The sequence below is a fragment of the Durio zibethinus genome, chromosome 14 (genome assembly GCF_047325235.1).
Source record: "Durio zibethinus cultivar Kanyao isolate XHJ-2024 chromosome 14, ASM4732523v1, whole genome shotgun sequence".
Taxonomy (NCBI): domain Eukaryota; kingdom Viridiplantae; phylum Streptophyta; class Magnoliopsida; order Malvales; family Malvaceae; genus Durio; species Durio zibethinus.
The window spans coordinates 21,784,499-21,805,620 of NC_143175.1; the positions used below are offsets into that span (position 1 = coordinate 21,784,499).

Genomic DNA, 21,122 nt, shown 5'->3' on the forward strand with positions numbered 1-21,122 from the left:
ACCTGATGGCGTCAAGGTGGCTCCAAAATTATACTCCAACATATGTAGTGTATTTTCATTATTGAGATATAGACATTTGATGTACAAATACAACTGGTGATTTAACAATGCAATTATATCAAATTTGACCTTTCATCCAGTATTAGCAAATAAAAATGTTTTATAATTATGATTTTTTAACGAAATTACACATTACTTGTTAAAATTGCAATCACAATTAAATAACTTTAACATATATCAAATAGTACATTCATAAAAAAATAAACATAAATCAACATAGAATTATTCAAATAATAAATTTCTAAGGCATATATAGTCTTTGTACTAATATTTATTACAAAGAAGTGTAGCTGTCAATTAGATTTATGAAAAGATATAGAGGTGTTAAGATATAAAGTCATAATGCTCTTCTTTGCTAAAATAAAATGGCAACAATAATTAATGGTAATGATGAAAAATAACAAGCTATATATAAGACTACCATCATGAAACCTTTTCCCCTCTTTGATTTTTTTATTTTTGATAGGTGGCGACTTATGAATTTAACTTAATGATAGGTATATTTATTTGTCTATTTAATTAAAGAGTTGGATTGAAATCTCTCTTGGAGCCAATAAAAAATTTTCCAATATTGAATAAAAAGATCCAAATTCCCTCTTCCCGTAATTAAAAAAAAAAAAAGAAATTTTAATCCTGGTTTTACATTGTATTTGGGCTATACCAAATACCAAACTTTGGTAAGGAAAGCGGTATTGTAAGACCCATATGCGTTTCTTAATATTGGATCTTCTTTCGGCCCAATATAATGGGTCTACCACTCCGAACACTAACCGCATTTCTCCGACCGAAAAATAGGCTAGATCGTATGTGTAATAATGATTTGGATCCGATCTTTAGGTGCTCTGATTGGATTAGAACTAAATTTTACAGGTTTAATTTAGTTTATTAATTTTAAATTTTAAATTTTTTTATATGTTATTTTAATATAATTTTTACTATATTTAAATAAATTTAAATATAAAATACTTATTTTATATAAATTTAAAATAATATAAAAATTAATAAAAATTTATAATTTAATTCTATTTGATTTTTTTATTTTTAATTCGAAATTCAATTTAAAAATAATATATATTTAATATCTAAATTTAATTCAAATTTAATAAAAAAAATAATTTAAATCAATACTACATATTTTCAATTTTTTTTTCTCACCTTGTCTATTAAAATATTAAAAATCTGAAATTAAATAAAAGAGTTTATTTAATAAGAAAATATTTTCGCAAACCGACTTGTAAATCTTGGACGAAAATCAGTGGCGGGCCTGCCAGAACATGGGATCCGTGTACAAGTCTAGCTTGTAGTTTTAGTTGGTGAAGAGAGGGAAGCAAAGGCCTTAAATCGAATGGCTCAAATTGGAACACTGCTACGGCTCTCTTCCATATCTTCATCTTTTGTCAATGGAGGAGACCCGCGCTCTCTTTCAACCATATTCTCTTTCAAACCTCCTACTAAACTTACCTCCTCCAAGTCTCGTTCTTCTACACTTTGCAGAGCTTCATGGCAAGAGGTCTCTCTCTTTTCTTTTTTCTTTTTGGGTGCAATTTCAAACTGTTTTAATTCAATAATTGTGTTTTCTTTTGTTTGCAAATTTCAGCTGGCGGGAGTGTTGGTATTTTCAGCAATTCCCTTCACGGCGGTCAAAGCCATCGCCAATAGCCCTCTAGGTGAGTCCCTCCAGAGGCAATTGTTGGAGAAGAAGAAAGAAGCTCTGGATAATTCTTCAAAGTTCCGAGCTTTAGCTGAAAAGGCAAGAAATGAGAGGTAATATTCTGGGTCTGGGCTAAAATTAAGCCTTACATCATTATATAGTGATATATTCAAGCCTTTTTGCTTCAGCTTTTGTTGATTCCCCTCTTTTCTCCATTAAATTAAACTAAGAATGCTACTATTTGTATCTTTTTTGATGTCTAGTTGAATGCCCATGATAATTCTTTGGGCAATGAATTTATGCGTCTTTAATCATATTAATTAGTTGTTTGTTTACATCTATATTCATTTAGAAAACTGCTCAGGCTTAAGCTCCTGAAAGACATTTACAAATTACAATTATATTCATATTAAACATATACCTCTGGTTTTGCAGCTTCTGGTATGGGGAAGATCGTCCTCGCTGGCTTGGTCCCATCCCATATGACTATCCTGAATACCTTACGGGAGAACTCCCTGGGGATTATGGTTTTGATATTGCGGGTTTGAGCAAGGATCCTGTGAATTTCCAGAAGTACTTCAAGTACGTGGAAATTTATTTCACTTTAATTTCTTCTCAAGTCACGGCTGTTTAAGACATTTACAGTGAAAAATGTTTGTTTTTAATATGATGAAAATCAAAATCATGACCTTAATTTGTAATAGGATTATAGATGCTGAGTTCTTATAGCCAGTTGGAGAGCCACTGCTAAACAGTTAGTGTTATTGCCAAGGAGAATTTGCATATGTTACTGTTCGTGGATATCTCCTCCTAACTTCATTCACATGCATGTAATAACTTTTTTTTGGTCAAAATAGTTAACAATGTTAAACATCAATTCCCTGGAAATAGGCTTCCTCAGTTGAGAGAATTTAAATTATTAAATGATCAATGCAATCTCTGTTATGCAGTTTTGAAATACTTCATGCTCGTTGGGCTATGCTTGCAGCCCTTGGTGTTGTGGTTCCAGAAATATTAGATCTGCTTGGAGTCTCTCATTTTGTGGAACCTGTTTGGTGGCGGGTGGGCTATTCAAAACTTCAGGTTGTTAATCTGCCTCAGTTCATTAACTATCCTTCACAGATAATCTGGAATGTCTAAATCCAGTTTAATTTTGGTAATTCCCTTCGGGGGACTTTAGTGTCAATTTTTAGTGTAGAATGAGTTTTCTAAATAATGCATTTAGCCCACTTTTTATGTCTGCTAGTTTAAGAAAATATATTATTGATGCAAGTCTTTACCATTGTAGAATATATGAAATGTTAATTGCTATATCTATTGTATGTCAACGACATTTTTTTGGTAGAGGCGGAGATTTCGTTGAACCTTGGGCTATAATATGGGAAATAGTGCTCTCTCGTCTCTTCCCACAGATCTTGCCCCTGCCATCAGAATTTGAACTTGAGACTTCTATGTTTGAGTTTCAAATTCTAACTGCCATATTGTCCCCTTAGAAACAAACAACATAGCAACATTTAAGAACCGTTTGATCAAATTTATTTTCATTTGCAAATTTTATGTTCGAAGCAAGTGATTGTTATCATCATTATGACTTTTACATTTATATATACTTGTTGATTTTCACTAGGGAGAGACACTGGACTACCTTGGCATCCCAGGTCTACACTTAGCTGGAGGGCAAGGAGTAATTATCATTGCTATTTGCCAGGCCCTCCTGATGGTATTGACTTTTTAGCAATCTCTTTATCTGTTCCCTGGCCTTGATAGATATCATTATGATTGTGTGCTTCTAATTCCTGCTTCATATTTTCGACGCATATAATATTTTGGAAGGGGGAAAGATTCTTGAGAACATGTTAAACTCATAAGGATTGTGCATGTTTTGTTCACTTATGTTTTAACAATGAGTCATTATCGGTTATTAAGTTTATTATTCGTATGTTATTAGGTTGGACCTGAGTATGCAAGATATTGTGGGATTGAGGCTTTGGAGCCTCTGGGGATTTACTTACCGGGCGACATAAATTACCCTGGAGGAGTGCTGTTTGACCCATTGAACCTGTCCAAAGACCCAGTAGCTTTTGAGGAGCTGAAGGTGAAGGAGATTAAAAATGGGCGCTTAGCAATGGTTGCTTGGTTAGGCTTTTACTTTCAAGCAGCTTTGACAGGTAAAGGTCCCGTACAGAACCTACTTGAGCACCTCTCTGATCCATTTCATAATAACCTATTTTCGATACTCAAATCCATGTAAAACCACATTTTTGTCATTTGTGCCCAAAATATAAACTTTGTATAAAGATCTTGAAGACCACTTCTAAGTTTTAAGTTACTAATTTCCTTGTTTAATATATATGTGTATATATATATCACTGATGTTTAATTATTTGTACGTAAAAGACAAACTGTTTTTAAACTACTGTCTACCGATGAGATATCTCATGAAGATACATGAGAAAACAAAAAATGAGAAGGTATTCCAGAAAGTGATGACAAAACAGCGTGACAAAATGTGTAACAAGTTAATCATTTTCTCCTAGTTTCAAAATGTCAAACAGTGGATTAAATTTTTAATAAGTCACGTCATTTGTTTTTCGACTAATAATTAAACACATCATACGTTCCACTAACCTCAGGCCATTGAAACAGGTGGCTCTTGTATGTCCTACGATCGGACCAAAACTTTTTCCTAATTCCTCTTCGCAGTACAATCCAATTATCGCATATTTTGATCATGTGCGATATACAAAATAATAAATAAAATATTATAATAATTATTTTATATCATATTTAATTTGTATTTAATTAAAAAAATAAGATCACAAAAAAATTATTATCTTTTTAACATAAAATAATTCACTTTTTTCAAACTGAAAAATATTATTTTTAATTTATGAAATTAAATTTATATGTTTTATTATATTATCAAAACATATATTAATAATTTAAATTATATAAATTTTGAAAAAAAAAATTTAATCAATAAATAAATTATTTTATTTTAATTTTTAAATGCACCAAATACAAAATAAAATAATATTATTTATTTTAATCTTATTTATAATTTTATTTTACTCTATATTATCGTTACCTTGTGTACCAATCATGATCTTGGTACCATATCATTAAATACAGCAGCTATACCAAGAAATGAAAATCTTGAAATAGCTTCCTTCGGAATTTCAATTGCTAAAATTGCATGAAGGGGGATTCATATGCTCAACAGAGCACATAAATGGCATAAACTTTGGCAATGAGGTGAATTTAGCCGCAGAAATATGCAGCTTGACTACAATGATTTACGTGGCGGGTAAGATTGCTTGTGGACCATAATGTCTGATAGGCTGGATTTACCGACTCTTCTTTGCAGCTGCAAATTTTGGATTTTTGCACATTCTGACACTTGATGGAGTGACCTCCACCAGTTCATCTTCTTGGATATACTCAATGCAGTCATCCAGACTATAATCCAATGGGGTATCAAGAACAACTGCATAACGAGGAAATGTGAGTTATTAAATGAACAGATCTAGGGATTGCTCTCTAGATGCATGTAGGAGAGAAAAACGGAAAAAAGAGGGAAAACAGAAGGAAATTAGCAAACCATCATATCATAAGAAAACATATATTTTTCCGGTACCTGGAAAAAAAAGGAGATAAAAATAGCTGATAGTTATAGTAACCATTTACAATAATAGCAAAACTCTCCAGAACTTTCAGTTACAATCATACTCCAGATGATTGATGAACAAGGAACTCACATACTTGTTATGTACTAGAGTTGAACATAACATCGAATGGATTTTAATGTAATTGGCAGTATTAACAAGTGATCAACAAACAAGGGTAGAGTGTGGGGTACCACCCCTAGAATTTTGCTATTACGGGTGAGGGGCCTCCCTTGACCATTCTTCCTTTATTATTTTGTAAGTTCAGAAATAGGTCAGAAGGTAAACTTAGATACACATGATGATAAGGATTAAGAACAATACTCTGCTTAGTTTTTGAAGGACTTGCAACTTTTTGAGGAGCATGTTTTGTAATTTTAGTATGTTCTTTTATTAATTTTAACTCTAGTAATTTTCTATATATCAAAGAATGTTTATCATAAGCAACACACACTTTGCCATTGTCAAAGAATATAGAGTTATGATCTAAAAAATTAACATTAATTTGGAATTGATTCATGATTTTCACTAAGATGCAGAGTGATTCATTAATCATAATTTATCCTTGAAAAGATCACATCCTAAATCAGACCAAATTAAAAGTTTGATTCTTATATGAGAAAGGGACCAAAGATTTAATCTTAAATTGAACATTTCGCCTTAAAATATACAGATTGGAAATAGAGAAGATAAGAAGTTAATCAGAATCTTTAAAGAAGAAAATTGAACTAATGCACTAAAACTTCCTTCTAACCTGCTTGTTCTTTGTTGGAGCGTACATTTGTTGCAGCCTTTTTCCTGCAAACATTCAGGGACAAGTCACCAGCACGTTGATGGATGCCAACTATTTGACCTTTATAAACTTCAATGCCAGGACCAATAAACATCTGTCCCCTCTTCTGTGAACTGGCAAGTGCATAAGAAGTACTGCTTCCATTCTCAAAGGCAACCTGAAAATCAAGCTCATGTGAACCAATCTTTCATATAATAATTGTCTAAGGTAGACAGTTTTAAACTTCCACGAAGTAGCAAAAAATAAAAACCAGAAAATATTGAAATGTGCTAATTCTTAGCTGCTATTTTATCCAAGTAAATAAAGCTGCTTGTAATCTAGCTGCGAACTTAAATTCTATCTCATCAATGAAGTTCAAAAAGTAAAATGTCTCAGCACTTGTTTAATTGCTTTAAGGTAATGAGTAAAACAATGACTAATATAACCACTAAAGAAATAGTGAGGGACTACAACCTAACGACAAAGACAACTTGTATTAAAGCCATGTAATATGTTAAACACTATGATAAATCATAATTACCAATGAACCCTGATCCCGGGTAGCAATATCACCAGCCCAAGGTCCATAACTATCAAATATGGTGTTCAATATAGCTGTTCCCCTAGAAGCTGTCAAGATTGCATTCCGCAATCCAAGAAGGCCACGTGTGGGGATCTTGTATTTCAGAAGTGTTGTACCTTCAGACCTAGAAAACATAACCAGAATCATTAGGTGAACTACAGAACAAATAAAGCGCGAATTCAAGAACAAACTGCCACAATTCAATTTTGGAATGATATTTTGTAGAAAAGTTAGGGAATGTGTTGGTTAGGTTTTTCTGATTTTGTAAGTTTATTTTGTTCTGATAATATATTCAGATATTAGGGGAGTAGGTTGAGATTATTGTGTTGTTTCAGTAATTCTTATTTGCTAGTGATGTTGAGATTGTCTTGTGAGATATTTCTCTATTTTTTCTTAATTTTCTGATATTAATTCAATGAAGAAAGAATTTATTTCCCCACAAAAACTTTCATATTTATAGCCAAAATAGGGAGTCAAATTATGCAAGTGTGCCTGACCATTAACATAAAATAGGAAATCTGCTACCATCTTCTCACTTTTTGAATTCCACTTAACATTTAAAAATGTAACAGGCAGTAACAAGCATTTGGACAGCATTAATCAAGTTCATTAAGTGTGAGGAACTCCATATTGTTTTCTGTAGTAATGAAAGTGCATAAAAACCTGTCCAAGTTTCATTTGTGCCAGCTTAAGAATAGACCTGATTAGACTACAATCACATGTTCATTCAAATACTTGATTCCGCAAGTAAATATCACCAAGTTCTTCCTTCATTCAAAAGGCATTGTATCCAATAACTTAGGGATAGTTACTGAAACATAAAGGATTATTTAAAAGAAAAGCAAAAAGTGACATACCCAACTCCTTCCATATTTAACATATCTCCACACCTTTTGCCAAGAAGTTCAACCACAGCCCCCATGTGTTCTTCTGGCACTTCCACTGTGGCGATCTATAAGGAATCCAAATATCGGGGGAAAAAACAAGTTAATTAAAAATAAACAGCGTAACATAATCAAATCATTAACAAGGTATAATTTTATTATCATTGTCTTTGATGATACCCCTATCATTTTAGTATCAGAACATGGATTTACAATTCATAAGAATCAGCAAAACTTGATCTTAAGTGAATTGTAGTATCCCATGCATGAAGAAAATTTTCCTCCAAACCTTGCTGAGATAGCTATGCATTATGCATACCGGTGATTTTATTCATGTCTAAAAAAAAAAAAAAACAAGGCAACTGTAGTTAAGAAAATGAGATGGAAGCTGAAAGAAGATTTGAATATCAGAGGGCAGAATTTTATATCATCTTCAGCATCTATGCCATCAGCCATCATGAGCTTCACTTCTTTGAGATTTGAGAATCAGTCAAAACCTCAATAATTTAAGTTAATTTTACATTTGTGAGAGTGTCTAGTTTCTCAATTTAACTATTAATAGAATCAATAGGATAATACCATTAGGAAGAAAATAAACCTTCCCCATTAAAGGCAAATCAAGTACACCCATATCCAAATCAGATAAGGTCCTCTAATGATGAACAAGGTAAATGCAATTGAGGAAAATTAGAATTACAAAATCACCTCGTATGGTTCAAGCAACTTGTCATCAACCTTTTTGTTAATAACTTTGGGAGGTCCCACCATAAATTCATACCCTTCTCTTCGCCTGGAAAGCATCATTACTTAATAACATGCAAGATGAATATTGACAAGAAACTGAAGAGTTTATACTTACATATTTTCTATCAGTATGGTAATATGTAAAGTACCACGCCCACAAACAATAAATGTATCTGCAGTTTCACCATCTTCAACTCTCATAGCTAAATTTCGCTCAAGCTCACGGTAGAGTCGATCTCGTAGGTTCCTGCTAGTAACATACTTTCCCTAAAGAAGCAAGAATCGTGAGGATATCAATGTTAAGAAATATGCACACAAATTCCACATTGCCATGCATGTATATTCACTGAATTGGAGATGAAATCATGTTGGAATTCCAATGGTTGGAACAAGATAATCATGTCAAATCATTCAGACATTGATCACAATATGTAACCAATCATTAGGAGGATAAGATCATTAGTTTTCAGTCAAATGCATTGCAGAAGAAAACTTTTTTTTACTTGGCTTAGAATTAACTTGAGGCAATGCTGAAACAAATGACTGATGTGCGGAACATTCATAGAGAACGCCAATTCCAAGACTCATAGGTTCTCAGTTAGTTGGCACTTGGCATACCTCGCGGCCAGCAAATGGTGAAGTGTTTATAGAAAAAGCCATTTTCACAGTTGGTTCTTCCACCTTAATGGCAGGCAATGGCTTTCCAGATGTTTTATCAGCAATAGTCTCTCCAATCTGATCAAAGAAATTAAATTGGTTATTGTAAAATTTAAAAGTATAAGAAAAAGGTTTTGAGAAATTAACATTAATACATTACAAAAGTAACTGTAAAATCAACCTATCGATTAATCCATGAAAAATTTATAGTCACTTACCTGAATATCTTCAATTCCACAAACAGCACAAATATCACCAGCTTCTACACTCTCAGCAGGGGTCCTACTGAATTTCTCATAGACAAAAAGTTCAGAAATTCTTGCATATCTACATGAATCCTCTGATGTGCATACCTGAAAATTTTGAAGCCATTAAGTTAAACAGAGAAAAAGCGGTTTAGTTTCTTCTTCTGAACACTAACTGAAAGTGGTTTGTCTATCATGAAGTTCCAATGAAGTTAACAATATAGATAGGTGGGGATCATCAGGGATGACGGATTTTATTTCGTCCTTAACACTGGCTTATTATTTTGTGGATATTCTTAACACCCTACCTTTCTTTCTTTTGGATAGTTAAAAATGTATTAAAATTCCATATATATACATGTTATATGGAACAATGTGCAAACCAGACTCCAGAAAAGAAGCAATCTTACCCTTACTTCTATTCCTTTCCGAAGCACCCCAGCATGCAAGCGCCCAATAGCTATCCGTCCTTTATGTTCATCATATTCAATATTTGTTGCCTGAAATAAATTCACAGATTTTCCAGTTATACAACTTGGGCTGAAAATAAGAAAATTAGGGAAAAACTAAAGAAAAACAGAGTAAAAAGGAGAAGGCATGTAATTTTCATTATTTTTCCCAGAAAAGAATAAACTTCTATAAGGTTTTCTCCCACACTTCAATATATTTTGATTTATTAATGTTTGGCTATTGGACATGTATCTTTAACAGAAGTTTTTCTTCAATCAATCCTGTAGCCCGGGCTTCCTTGAAGACTAACTTCCAGGATGGCTTTTTAGTTACAGCTTCTGCTCTCATCCAATAAAGCTTCATTATTGGCAACAAATGAAATAAATCTCATTGCTAAGTTCATATAGATGTATGCCAAATACAAAATATAGCATATTGAAACAAGCAAACATTATAATATGTTAATTATATCCATTCATATTTTACCATCATATCCGTTAATTACATCATTCATATATTACCATTTTCCAGGAAAATGGACAAGTAGTAATTAAATTCTAGTCAAAAGTTCAAATATTAATCTAGTTTGCAAAAAAGAAAAGTGTTTGTGAGGGGAAAAAACAGAGTCAGCAACTTGTAAGCATAAGATTCAATTAGATTATACCCATAGCAAAATTTTATCCTTATCTGTAATTTGACAACAAGTAATTAAGCATACTTTCAGCTACTATCACTGGAATTAACCAGGAAAACAGTAGATAAACAGAGAGTGACCATGAGGGTCAACAAAAAAAATAAAAGAAACCACTGACAAGCATTTGTAGTGCACCGTCTTTGTCAATATGTGGACCAGGTATGCATCTGATTATAGACTCAAAGAGAGGCCCAAGATCTTCTGCCAAATTGTCAGGAGACAGTCCTGCCTTCCCTTTTATACCACTGGCATATACTGCTTGAAAATCACACTGCATACCAAAAACGTATAAAACAAGATTGAAGTTTAGATGCAACTTTGTAAAGACATTGAGACATCAGCAAAGATTCAAAGATCCAAAAAGGAAAATACAAAGAGGCAATGTCTGTCTTTGGGTGAAAAAAAAAAGGAAAAATTCCAGTCATATCATTCCATTTCTTGTAATACTAAACAATAATTCCTACTATTTGAGAAGGTCTAACATGTTCGGAAATGAGATGTTGTCAAAATATTGGTCCAGTTTTATAGAGCCAGTGCCTTGATGCAAGATGGCATGTGAACTTCACGCTAGTCACTCCTTCCAAAATATAATACCAGTACCTGCTCATCTGTAGCATTTAATTCAATAAATAGTTCAAATGTGGAATTGATGACAGAATCTGGACGTGCGGATGGTCTGTCAATCTTGTTGACGACAACAACAACAGCAAGGCCAAACTCTAAAGCCTTCTTCAAAACAAACCTTGTTTGTGGCATTGGACCCTCAACAGAATCCACCTAAAAACAAAAAGAATCTGCTTTAGTTCATCATTAAGTTAATCCTGTCAAGGATACAGCTTACGAGAGAAAACCACCAAAAGGAATAATAAGCAGAGAACAAAAATCAAACAAATTTGACAACTAATTATATTTGAATGTGATTCTACTATTATCTGATTCAAAATCTAAGCAGATCCATGAAGGTTAAAAAAGGGAAAAGAAAAGGAAACAGAAAGGAAGAATAATATGTTTCTCAGAAAAAGATAAAGCCTAACACCTAAAATGTCAAGAACATCTATAACCTATACTCCATATTAAATCCTCCATATAAACCTTTTATAACTACCTCAAATCATTCAAACTGGGATGGCAGTGGGAAAAAGAACTTCACATACTTTCATCATTGGAACCACTCTCAATTGACTCTTCCAAAAAAGAAATAAATGTTCTACAGTTCTATATGTATGGAAAATACTTGTAACAACCAACTTAAGGATATAATAATAGGCAGCACCAAGTTGATATCTAGCCTAATAAATTTCTCAAAAATATGTACCTGAGGTTCTTAACACAATATGCCCCAAGGAATCAATATCTGAAGAAAGATATGCAAATTTAATCCTAAACAACAACAATAATTTGTTTTATCTCTTATGCAGAAAAGGTTTTTCAAAACAACTGTGTTTTAATGTTGATGGCCCCTAAAGAAAACTTTTGAATGCATTGTTAGCATGTGGGGCCCATCTCAAACTAAGGAGATAGGAAACTCTATGGCTTTAGACCAACAATTTTAAAAATCTTATATTTGGTTTTTATGTTTTAAACTATTCACTAGCACAAAATTGCTTTACAGTAATCTATAGGGGCAAAAGTTGAAAAGATAAACTTCCAAGCAAGAGAAAGTGCAAAACAGTACCACTAGAAGAACCCCTTCGACCATATTGAGGATGCGTTCAACTTCACCTCCAAAGTCAGAGTGTCCAGGAGTATCTATTATATTAATTTTTGTATCCTTATAAGTTATAGATGTATTTTTGCTCAGAATTGTAATACCCCTCTCACGTTCAAGATCATTTGAGTCCATTATCCTCTCTTGTACAAATTGGTTATCACGAAAAACCTGCAAGAGAAAGTCAACAATGAGAATTAGCATTAAAATTGGCATTTATCCTAACAGAGTTTTATTAGTATTACCATACATAGTTTAATTTTAATTTCAGATTATAAAGAATCCAATTCTATCAGATAAAGAGTACCAGTAGAAAATTTAAATCTGGATACTGGTCAAAAGGGTTGAGTCGAATCACACTATCAGATAAAAATTTCCTACTCTATCCAATCCAAAGAGCCTCCATTATCAATTTCAACTTAGCATCCATTTGGACTAGCTTCTTGAGTAGTTTCTCTGTTGCAGAAAGATAAAGCTAGGCCAAACGAGTGCTTTCAAATCCCAACTTTTAGCTTCTATAAAAGCTGGCCAAAAAGGAGTCTTTTGAGACTAAACTGAAGCTCCAATTTTGGGAATAGATCTTTAAATAAACTACTGTGTGAAACAGACTCTTATACTCAATCCAAATTCAGAAATTAGAACAACAGATACGCACAAACCAAACAGAAGAAGAAACTATCAACAACAAGGCGGATAAAATCAGATTGTTTTACCTTAGATTGTTTCAACATTGCATCAACCAAAGTAGTCTTTCCATGATCAACATGCGCCACGATTGCTATGTTCCTTATATCCCTTCTCCTCTTTAACTGACTCTTCTTCTCTATTAATAAACGACGATTTAAAAAAAATTATTACAAAAAAAAAAAAAACATTTTAAAAAGAAAAACGAAATCAAATACCAATTGCAGGTTGAGTTGCCTGAGAAACAGAGCACTTGACTGGTTTAGTCAACTTCCTAGAACGAAATTTGAGACTTGTTGTCTTGGAGTTGAAAGAGGAAAGCGGAGATAAGGTGAGTCCCAAAAGTTTTGGCAATGGAAATTTAGGGTTAGGGTTAATTGAAGGAGCTTTTAAAGAATAGTTATGGATGCTAATGGCCATCTCCATTTCTCTCTTTGCTTCTTTCTTTGTCGGTTCAGCAAGCGAGAAGAAAAAAGAATGGAGGATTTGGCAACTGAGGCGGTGATTGAAGCCAACGGAAACTTTTTATCGGGTCAGCTTTTTCTAAACTGGGAGGCCCGACTGCCTCCACGTCATCATTGTGGCCCCATATTTTTGTGGGGTCCAATTTTAAGCCCAAACCCAATTTTAGCGCCCCAAAAATCTGTGGCCTCTGATGTTTTTTTTTATGAAAGTGTTAATTTAATTTGTTTGATTCAAATCAAATCTCCATGGAAGCTGCTGTTGGCGCTACCGCGCTTCTTCATCCCTTTAAAACCCAAAATCCCTTGCTTTTACCACAAGCTAAGCTACCTGATAAAGCCAAATACACAAGTTTAAAAAGGGTCCGTTCTTGTTCCATTTCAAGCATTTCAACTGATAAAGAGCTGGTTCTTGCTGAAGATTGGTCCCGTCTTCTCAAACTCTCGATTGGGTCTGGAAATTTCTTGTTGGGTCAAGCAATTCACGCATTTATAATAAAATCTAACTCTACGAATGACGTGTTTCAAGGAAATAATCTTCTTAATTTCTATGCGAAATTCAATGAACTGGATGATGCCAGAAAGCTGTTCGATGAAATTCCTGTTAGAAACACAATCACTTGGACTACTTTAATTAAAGGGTATTTAGACAATGAAGATTACAAATCCGTGTTTGGAATCACTCACGATATGTGTTTCTATGGCGAGAAGTTCAATGAGCATACTTGTTCGGTGATTTTAGAAGCGTGTAGAGAAGAAGAGGACCTGATTCGTGGGGGGCAAATCCATGGTTTTGTTATAAAAAGTGGGATTCAGGAGAATGTTTTTGTGGGTACTTCTTTGATTTCTATGTATTCAACGAGTGGGTTCTTAAATGAAGCAGAAAAAGTTTTTGATAACATTGGTTTCAAGGATGTTCAGTGTTTGAATTATATGATTTTCCAGTATGGGAAGGCTGGGTGTATGGAGAAAGCCTTTCGGGTTTTGGTTGATATGTTAAGTTCTGGTTTGGAGCCAACTGATTATACATTTACTAATATAATAAGCACATGTAGTGAAAATGTAGGTATTGAGGAAGGGAGACAGTTACACGGGCTTGCTGTTAAGTTTGGAGTCGTTAATGTGACCTCTCTTGGGAATGCTTTGATTACTATGTATGGGAAGCTCGGAATTGTTGAATACAGTGAGAGAATGTTTTATTCGATGGGTGAGAAGAATTTGATTTCTTGGACAGCACTTATATCGGCGTATGTAAGAAGTGGTTGTGGTGAAAATGCTGTTCATATGTTCTTGGAATTACTTGACCAAGGAATTTATTGTGATTCAGGTTGTCTAGTAACTGTGCTTGATGGCTGCTCAGAGTGCAGAAACTTGGATTTGGGAGTTCAACTCCATGCATTTGTGATTAAGGTTGGTCATCTTTGTGATGGCAATATTGTGACTGCATTAGTAGATATGTATTCCAAATCTGATAACCTAACGTCTGCAAAAATAGTTTTTGATGGTTTCTCTAATAAAAATATTGCTTTGTTTAATGCAATTCTTGTTGGGTTCATGGTAACAAAAAGAGATGATAATGAAGATGCCATGGTTTTGTTTCATCAGCTGAGATTAGGCGGTATAAAGCCCGATTTGGTCACTTTCTCACGGCTTCTTAGTTTATCTGCCAATCAAGCTTGTTTGGTAAAAGGGAAAACTCTTCATGCTTACACCATCAAAACGGGATTTGAAGCTGATTTAACGGTGAGTAATGCCTTGATCACCATGTATGCTAAATGTGGCAGTATCAAAGATGCTTGTCAAATGTTTAATGGTATGAATGGCCATGATTCAGTTTCTTGGAATGCCATGGTTTCTGCATATTCCATTCACGGTCAAGGTAAAATGGCACTTCTGCTCTTCAAAGAGATGAAAAGCGAAGGTATTGCACCTGATGAGATTACTACATTGGCTATCCTTCAAGCTTGTAGTTACAATGGGTTATGGCAGGATGGGATATGCTTATTCAATGAAATGGAATCAAATTATGGGATCAGGCCAGTAATTGAGCATTTTGCTTGTATGGTTGATCTTTTAGGGAGGGCAGGACGGTTGCCTGAAGCCATGAATTTTATTAACAACAGTCCTTTTCCAGATTCGCCTCTACTATGGAGGACATTGGTCAGTGTCTGTAAGTTGCAAGGGGATTTGGGTTTTGGCATGTTAGCTTCAAAAAAATTGCTAGACTTGTCGCCTGCAGAAGCTGGCTCCTACATACTTGTTTCAAACACGTATGCTGGATCAGGAATGTTAGATGAGGCAGCAAAAGTCAGAGCAGCTATGAATGACTTGAATTTAAGTAAAGTAGCAGGTTGTAGCTGGATAGAAATTGATAATAAGGTCCATTGTTTTGTGGCAAGTGACAATGACCATCCAGAAAGTAGAGAGATTTATGCAAAGTTGGATCTATTAATGGATGAAATCAGGTGGAAGAATTGTGATACCAAGAATGCTCATTTCATTGGAGAAATTGTATAGGTATAACTAAAGCTACAAACTTGCTCAACTTCTTGCAGTTGGAAAGCCTGCAATTTTACCACTTAATTATGGTGAGGCCCATATTGTACTAAAGTTCATAAGAAAGGATCAAACCTGCTGGATTAAGCAAAGGGGAAACTTGGATTAGTGGTTATAGTGATGGAATATTCTTCAATCTGCAAATGTCGTAATCTGTCTTGAGTGAGATACAATAGTGGATCATATATTACACCTTTTGTACGAGGGATCGAGTATTTCAGCTCCAAATGTTTGCATAGGCATATTGACATCTTTTTCCCTCAAACTATGAAACATATAATTTTAGTCCATTTTTATTAGAATCCATTTGACCCCCAACGCTTTTATTTTTATCAAATTAACCTGATTTAGACGGAACGTTCACCAACGATTCCGTTCGAATTGCCACTTGAATTATCCCGTAGGTAACACATCTGCATCCAGTGCACACGTGTCAATCCACATGGCTAGTAAAAGCCGCGTGGTTGATTACGATGGCAACCCAGCTCAATACTGGGTATAACAAAAAAAAATTCTTCAAAATTAATACCCGACCTTAAAAAACCCATTTTACCTTAACTTTCTGTTCAGACAAAAACCCCACAGCTTCATGTGTTGCCTATGCTCATCTGGTTCTTGCCCAGAACCCAAGTCATGGCATGGAACGACAGTCAATAGTTTCAGCTTTCCCCACCAAAGAAACTGATGGTTTACTTTAAAGGCATGAAAGTGAGATGATTGAAGGTTGTTTCTATAAAGAAACTTTTGGTTGTGTTTGGCTTTTAGATGCCTTGGGGTTTGAAGAAGAGGCAAAGTCGATGTCGATTGTGAGGGAGAGTCAAAATGCATGCATATGACTTGTTGCCTAGTTTCTACTATTAAACAGTTTAAACCCAAATGACATAAAATGAAAAATATGACTCAAGGGAAGCAGTAATGGGATCCAAGCTGCTAAGAAAGTTTGCAATGGAGACCCGAAGAAAAATAAAGAGCCAATAAGGAATAAGCATTACATTGAACTAGAAGCCTAAACATTTAATAATTTTAATACCTATAATTTATTTTTTTCACTCTCAAGATAGATATCTTTTATAAAAATTAAATAAATAAATATTACATTTTTTCAAGCTTATTTCCTTATGAAAATCTGCATAAATTTGTGAGTCAGACATGCTTGGAATGTATAGAATTCTAGTGGTTCCTTTGTATTACATTAAAAAAAAAAAGAAATGAGATATTGGGTCCTTGTGATAATCATTTAAAACAAAGATTTTGCATCCAAGCAATAACATTCCAATTAGCAGCAAATGCACCAAAGTAAATACATATACATTTAATCGTAAGTTTAAACAACTATAATGGCCCCGAGCAATAATTTTAACTGTACAAGACAAAAAGAGGCTGTTCCACCACCGTTCCGAACAAATCCTCAAAAATCCCAACAAACTTCAAATCATGATAAGTTCTATAATTTTTTTTTTTTTATTTTGATTTGTTGCAACTCTTGACTGCCCTCTGATGTAGGGCACCTACAGTTGAAAAGATAAAGGTACTCCTAAAAGGGCAGAATTATTGTGTCCACACAAATATTTTTTGTTTTTTTATTAGGTTTTTGATGGGACTAATGTAAAGGAATATTGTTTGTACTAAGTAATAATTAATTAAGGTCTCAAAAGAAGGATCGTTTGGCAGGAGCTCTCCCAACAGCTCTCATCAAATTGGCTATTTCAAGAACCTCAGCAACTTTTGTCCCTCTCTTGGCCTCAGCCGATGCCCTTCTCTCTTCTGCTTTTCTGTGTGCTTTTGCCACATCGTTTTGCATCTTTTCCAAGGCTTTTGCTCTTTTCTCCTCTAGCTTCCTCTGCATAAAAGTGATGAATTGACTTTTGTAAACATATAAGGACTATATATTACTCATATACCAGTACAAAAAGATAATGTAAAGGACTAAGGAAAACAAAAAAAAAAAAAAGATTACCTGATCGATAATTTTAGAAAACAATGCACAGTAACCTGATTAAGATTTGGCTAAAAACCAAGAACAGATGATAATTACATGAAGATTATTAAGTTCAATTATTAAACAAGTAAATAATCCATAAAGTTCAATTATTAAACAAGCTAGCATGACATCCGCTTCTAATTATTGTTTAAAGCCTCCAGACTGATCTTTCAAAGGTATAACAATAATAATAATAATACAGCAACCCTTTTTTCTATGGGAAATATTTTCAATATCTTAGAACAAAACCCACTTACATACCAACATCATTATCAAGTTCAATAATCAACTTAGTCAATTGGATCGTCCATTAGTGATCAAATTTCTGCGATACTGGACAGAATTAAGAGCACATAATTAACTAGTACTCTATTTGTTTGGCACAATCATATAATAAAATTAACATTAAATCGATATGAAGTTTAGTTCAAATAATTCATTTAAGTCTCTTACAAGATTGGAATTGGATCCATAACATACCTCGATTTTCTTCATCCAAGAAGCGGCCTTCTGGACTTGCTCACTTTCCCTCCCATTAATTATAGCATCTTCTCTCTTAAACCTATTATTAATCTTTGCAACCTTTGCGTTTTGCCATGCTGATATTTTGGACTCCACCTCCTCTTTCTTCACTCTCAGCACATAAACCTCCTCGTGGCTGCTACTACTCGCCGCCATAGAACCTTCTGATCCGACCCTTCTTTGTTGATCCGAACCCTGATCAAACGGATTATTATCTGGCACTATAGCCAAAGGATTAGTTTCCTCTGGCACTTCCTCCTCTCCAATCCTGGTCAAGTGATTATGATTGTTTAAAGTATTTGTAGGATCAGAAGAATCATTGTTTTCAATGGAAGAGCCAGCAAGAACAAGAGCATTGAACTCTCTACTCATGGTAGTAAAGTTTTCACTCGAACCCGCTTCACTAGACATGGACAAAGAGGATGATCGATGGCTACCAGTCTCCCAACGGCCACGGTTCACAGCTGGAGGGTGAGGTGGGGTCAAAGCATGGATGTCCCTGATATGTTCATCACCATCATGGTCATGGTCATGATCATGATCATCATCGCGGTTATGGTCGTTTTCGCCATTGCTAATAGCCCTTTGAAGGGTTAACATAGTAGAGAATTAGTGGTTGTTTAAGCAAAAGAAGGATATGATGAAATTGAAGGAGAATTATTCATGAGACGAAGGGGAAGAGTAAGGGGAAGCGTTGGGAGGTTTGAACACCGTCTTTACAATTATTAAGCTTTGAGTTTTGACTGTTTTGAAGAAATATGAGCCACAAACATACGTGAAAGAGAATTCAAGAAGAATCAGCTGGCTTTCAAGTGAAATCTCATCACGTAATTAAAGTAAAATAAGCCTAGAGATGGGAATTGTACTGCAAGTGAGACAGGATTGAAATGTCGCTTTAGACTTTCTTTTATTTATTCGTAACTTGGAATAATTCTTTAAACCTCTTATTATTATTATTTAATATCCAAAGAATTTTGAGCTTTTTAATCGGATAATTTTCTCTCTTTTATGTATACCGACATATAAAAGATAAGATAAAAGAAATTACAAATGATAAGAATTTACTTCAATTTTATAAAAAATTTACTATTTAAAAGAGGTTAGTTAAACATTTGAGCTAAAGTTTAATTTTCTCTCATTTTATAAATTCAATCCATCAAACTTAAAATTCAAGTATAAAACTTTTAAAATAAAATGAGAGTATTAAAGTCAAATAAACGATTAGAGTGTCTGAAGACTTTAAACCCCCTAAATTTTTATGTTTTTTTTTTATTTCTCATTTTAGAAAAAAAAAATACTTATATAACTAGGTTGAAGCGTAATAATTCATTTGGAAAATTAAGGTTTGATTATTGAGGTCCCTTTATCATCCATGGAAAGTATAGCTACAAGTCATACAAATTATCAAATGCATGTTATTTAATGCATTACATTTACATGAATGAAGCTTGAAAATTATAGGGGGTTTAGGGGTTTCTTTTTTTGCACTTTACCATGTCTATGATCTAACTCCATTCCTGGTATATAGGTGTATTGTGGCTTTCATTCTTAAATTCCACCTACCCACCCCCTCTCTTAAGCATGGTTACCTCATTAAGCACCATTCTTGCATACATGATTTTTCACTAATCATATATGTTCTTAATAATTAAGTGACAATTATAATCTAATGAAAATTAGTTGACCTACTAATCTCTTGATGCAAAAATTTTGAAGTTTTAATTTTAAATGTAGAAGCATTTGGATGGCCATAAAAGGCTATGTAACTCATTAAAGGATGAAGACAACTAAATGAAATATTAATGAAATATAGCTACTATGAGCAAAAAAAGATGGCTACTAAAAGGGATCAAGATTCAAACATAATAAATATATATTAGGTATTTTAAAATCTTAAAATTGAGAATGAGAATTTAAGGTAATGTTTGGTTTTAGAAATCAGAGGTATTTTTTATTTTTATTTTTCAAAAAATAAAAAACAAGAGTGAAAATTTGGGTAGTAATGAAAAATGAAAATAAGTTTTTAGAAAAAAAAAATAAAAATGAGCTCAAATGTGAAAAGTAAAAAAAAAATAAATGTTCTCTTCAACTACTTGGCCTGACCAAATAAGCCTTAAGAAGACATAAGACTGGAGTTCGACCCCAACCTTTCCCTTTCCCTCATTGATGTAGGGTTCTGTCCCATTGAAACAAAAAAAATATAATAATAATAAATGTTTTAATTATGAAAATAAAAAATATTAATTACTTTCATTACTTTTTTGCCTTTGTTTTGCAAGTTAGGAAGTTGGCCCTATTTAAATACTTTTGAAAGTTATTAATTAATAAGTATATATTATATATTTATATAATTAGATATCATTCATAATAATTATTTTCATAACTGTTTTTTTTATTTTGCATTTTTAAAAAATAATTTTTATTTTTTTTCACCAAATACATTTTTTAAAAAACAAAAGATAGAAAACAAAACCGTCTTCTAAAAACTAAAAATAAAAATAAAAGCAGAAAACATTTTCTCAAATCAAATAAAGCAGAAAATTTTTCGATTTAGCTTCTAATACTATGTATTATTTTTTGTTTCAAATTAAACTACATATCTATCTTTCATCTGAAATATCATAACTATGTATCTTTATTCTTTTTTAAACACTTAAAAATTCTTAATTTTTTATTTTATTTAATGTTTTATATTAAAAATCTAATCAAATATTAGTACGTTAATAGATTTTTTAAAAAATAAATATTGTGTGCCAAGTTAAAAATGAATATTATTTAGAATCATTAAAACTATTTTATCTTTGA

General features: G+C 33.2%; 4 protein-coding genes across 6 annotated transcripts; 2 read left to right on the plus strand and 2 right to left on the minus strand.

Moving 5' to 3' along the window:
- The first annotated feature begins 1,291 nt into the window (after window positions 1-1,291).
- Window positions 1,292-4,057, plus strand: LOC111295436 (Chlorophyll A-B binding family protein). 2 transcript variants are annotated; one of them, XM_022888923.2, is made up of 6 exons: window positions 1,294-1,570; window positions 1,658-1,824; window positions 2,147-2,293; window positions 2,662-2,794; window positions 3,339-3,431; window positions 3,660-4,057. In XM_022888923.2, the coding sequence occupies exons 1-6, from the start codon at window positions 1,406-1,408 to the stop codon at window positions 3,960-3,962; spliced, it is 1,008 nt and encodes a 335-aa protein (XP_022744658.2). In that variant the 5' UTR covers window positions 1,294-1,405; the 3' UTR covers window positions 3,963-4,057. The 2 variants fall into 2 exon arrangements, with proteins under 2 accessions (XP_022744660.2, XP_022744658.2); XM_022888925.2 differs by lacking the exon at window positions 3,339-3,431 and having other exon boundaries at window positions 1,292-1,570.
- Window positions 4,058-4,730: 673 nt separating this feature from the next.
- On the minus strand, window positions 4,731-13,308 carry SVR3 (elongation factor family protein). 2 transcript variants are annotated; one of them, XM_022886428.2, is made up of 14 exons: window positions 13,016-13,308; window positions 12,827-12,936; window positions 12,081-12,284; window positions 11,006-11,182; window positions 10,524-10,676; window positions 9,672-9,761; window positions 9,235-9,369; window positions 8,978-9,094; window positions 8,475-8,626; window positions 8,321-8,405; window positions 7,589-7,683; window positions 6,690-6,855; window positions 6,131-6,326; window positions 4,731-5,198 (listed from the first exon to the last, which is right to left on the minus strand). In XM_022886428.2, exons 1-14 carry the CDS (start codon window positions 13,221-13,223, stop codon window positions 5,059-5,061), a joined length of 2,028 nt encoding a protein of 675 aa, XP_022742163.2. In that variant the 5' UTR covers window positions 13,224-13,308; the 3' UTR covers window positions 4,731-5,058. The 2 variants fall into 2 exon arrangements, with proteins under 2 accessions (XP_022742163.2, XP_022742164.2); XM_022886429.2 differs by having other exon boundaries at window positions 13,035-13,160.
- Window positions 13,309-13,412: 104 nt separating this feature from the next.
- On the plus strand, window positions 13,413-16,116 carry LOC111293613 (pentatricopeptide repeat-containing protein At2g33680-like). Its single transcript, XM_022886426.2, has one exon. It carries the CDS (start codon window positions 13,508-13,510, stop codon window positions 15,773-15,775), a length of 2,268 nt encoding a protein of 755 aa, XP_022742161.2. The 5' UTR covers window positions 13,413-13,507; the 3' UTR covers window positions 15,776-16,116.
- A 985-nt stretch (window positions 16,117-17,101) lies between these two features.
- On the minus strand, window positions 17,102-19,121 carry LOC111294080 (remorin 4.1-like). Its single transcript, XM_022887245.2, has 2 exons — window positions 18,276-19,121; window positions 17,102-17,654 (listed from the first exon to the last, which is right to left on the minus strand). The coding sequence occupies exons 1-2, from the start codon at window positions 18,915-18,917 to the stop codon at window positions 17,463-17,465; spliced, it is 834 nt and encodes a 277-aa protein (XP_022742980.1). The 5' UTR covers window positions 18,918-19,121; the 3' UTR covers window positions 17,102-17,462.
- Between the last annotated feature and the right edge of the window lie 2,001 nt (window positions 19,122-21,122).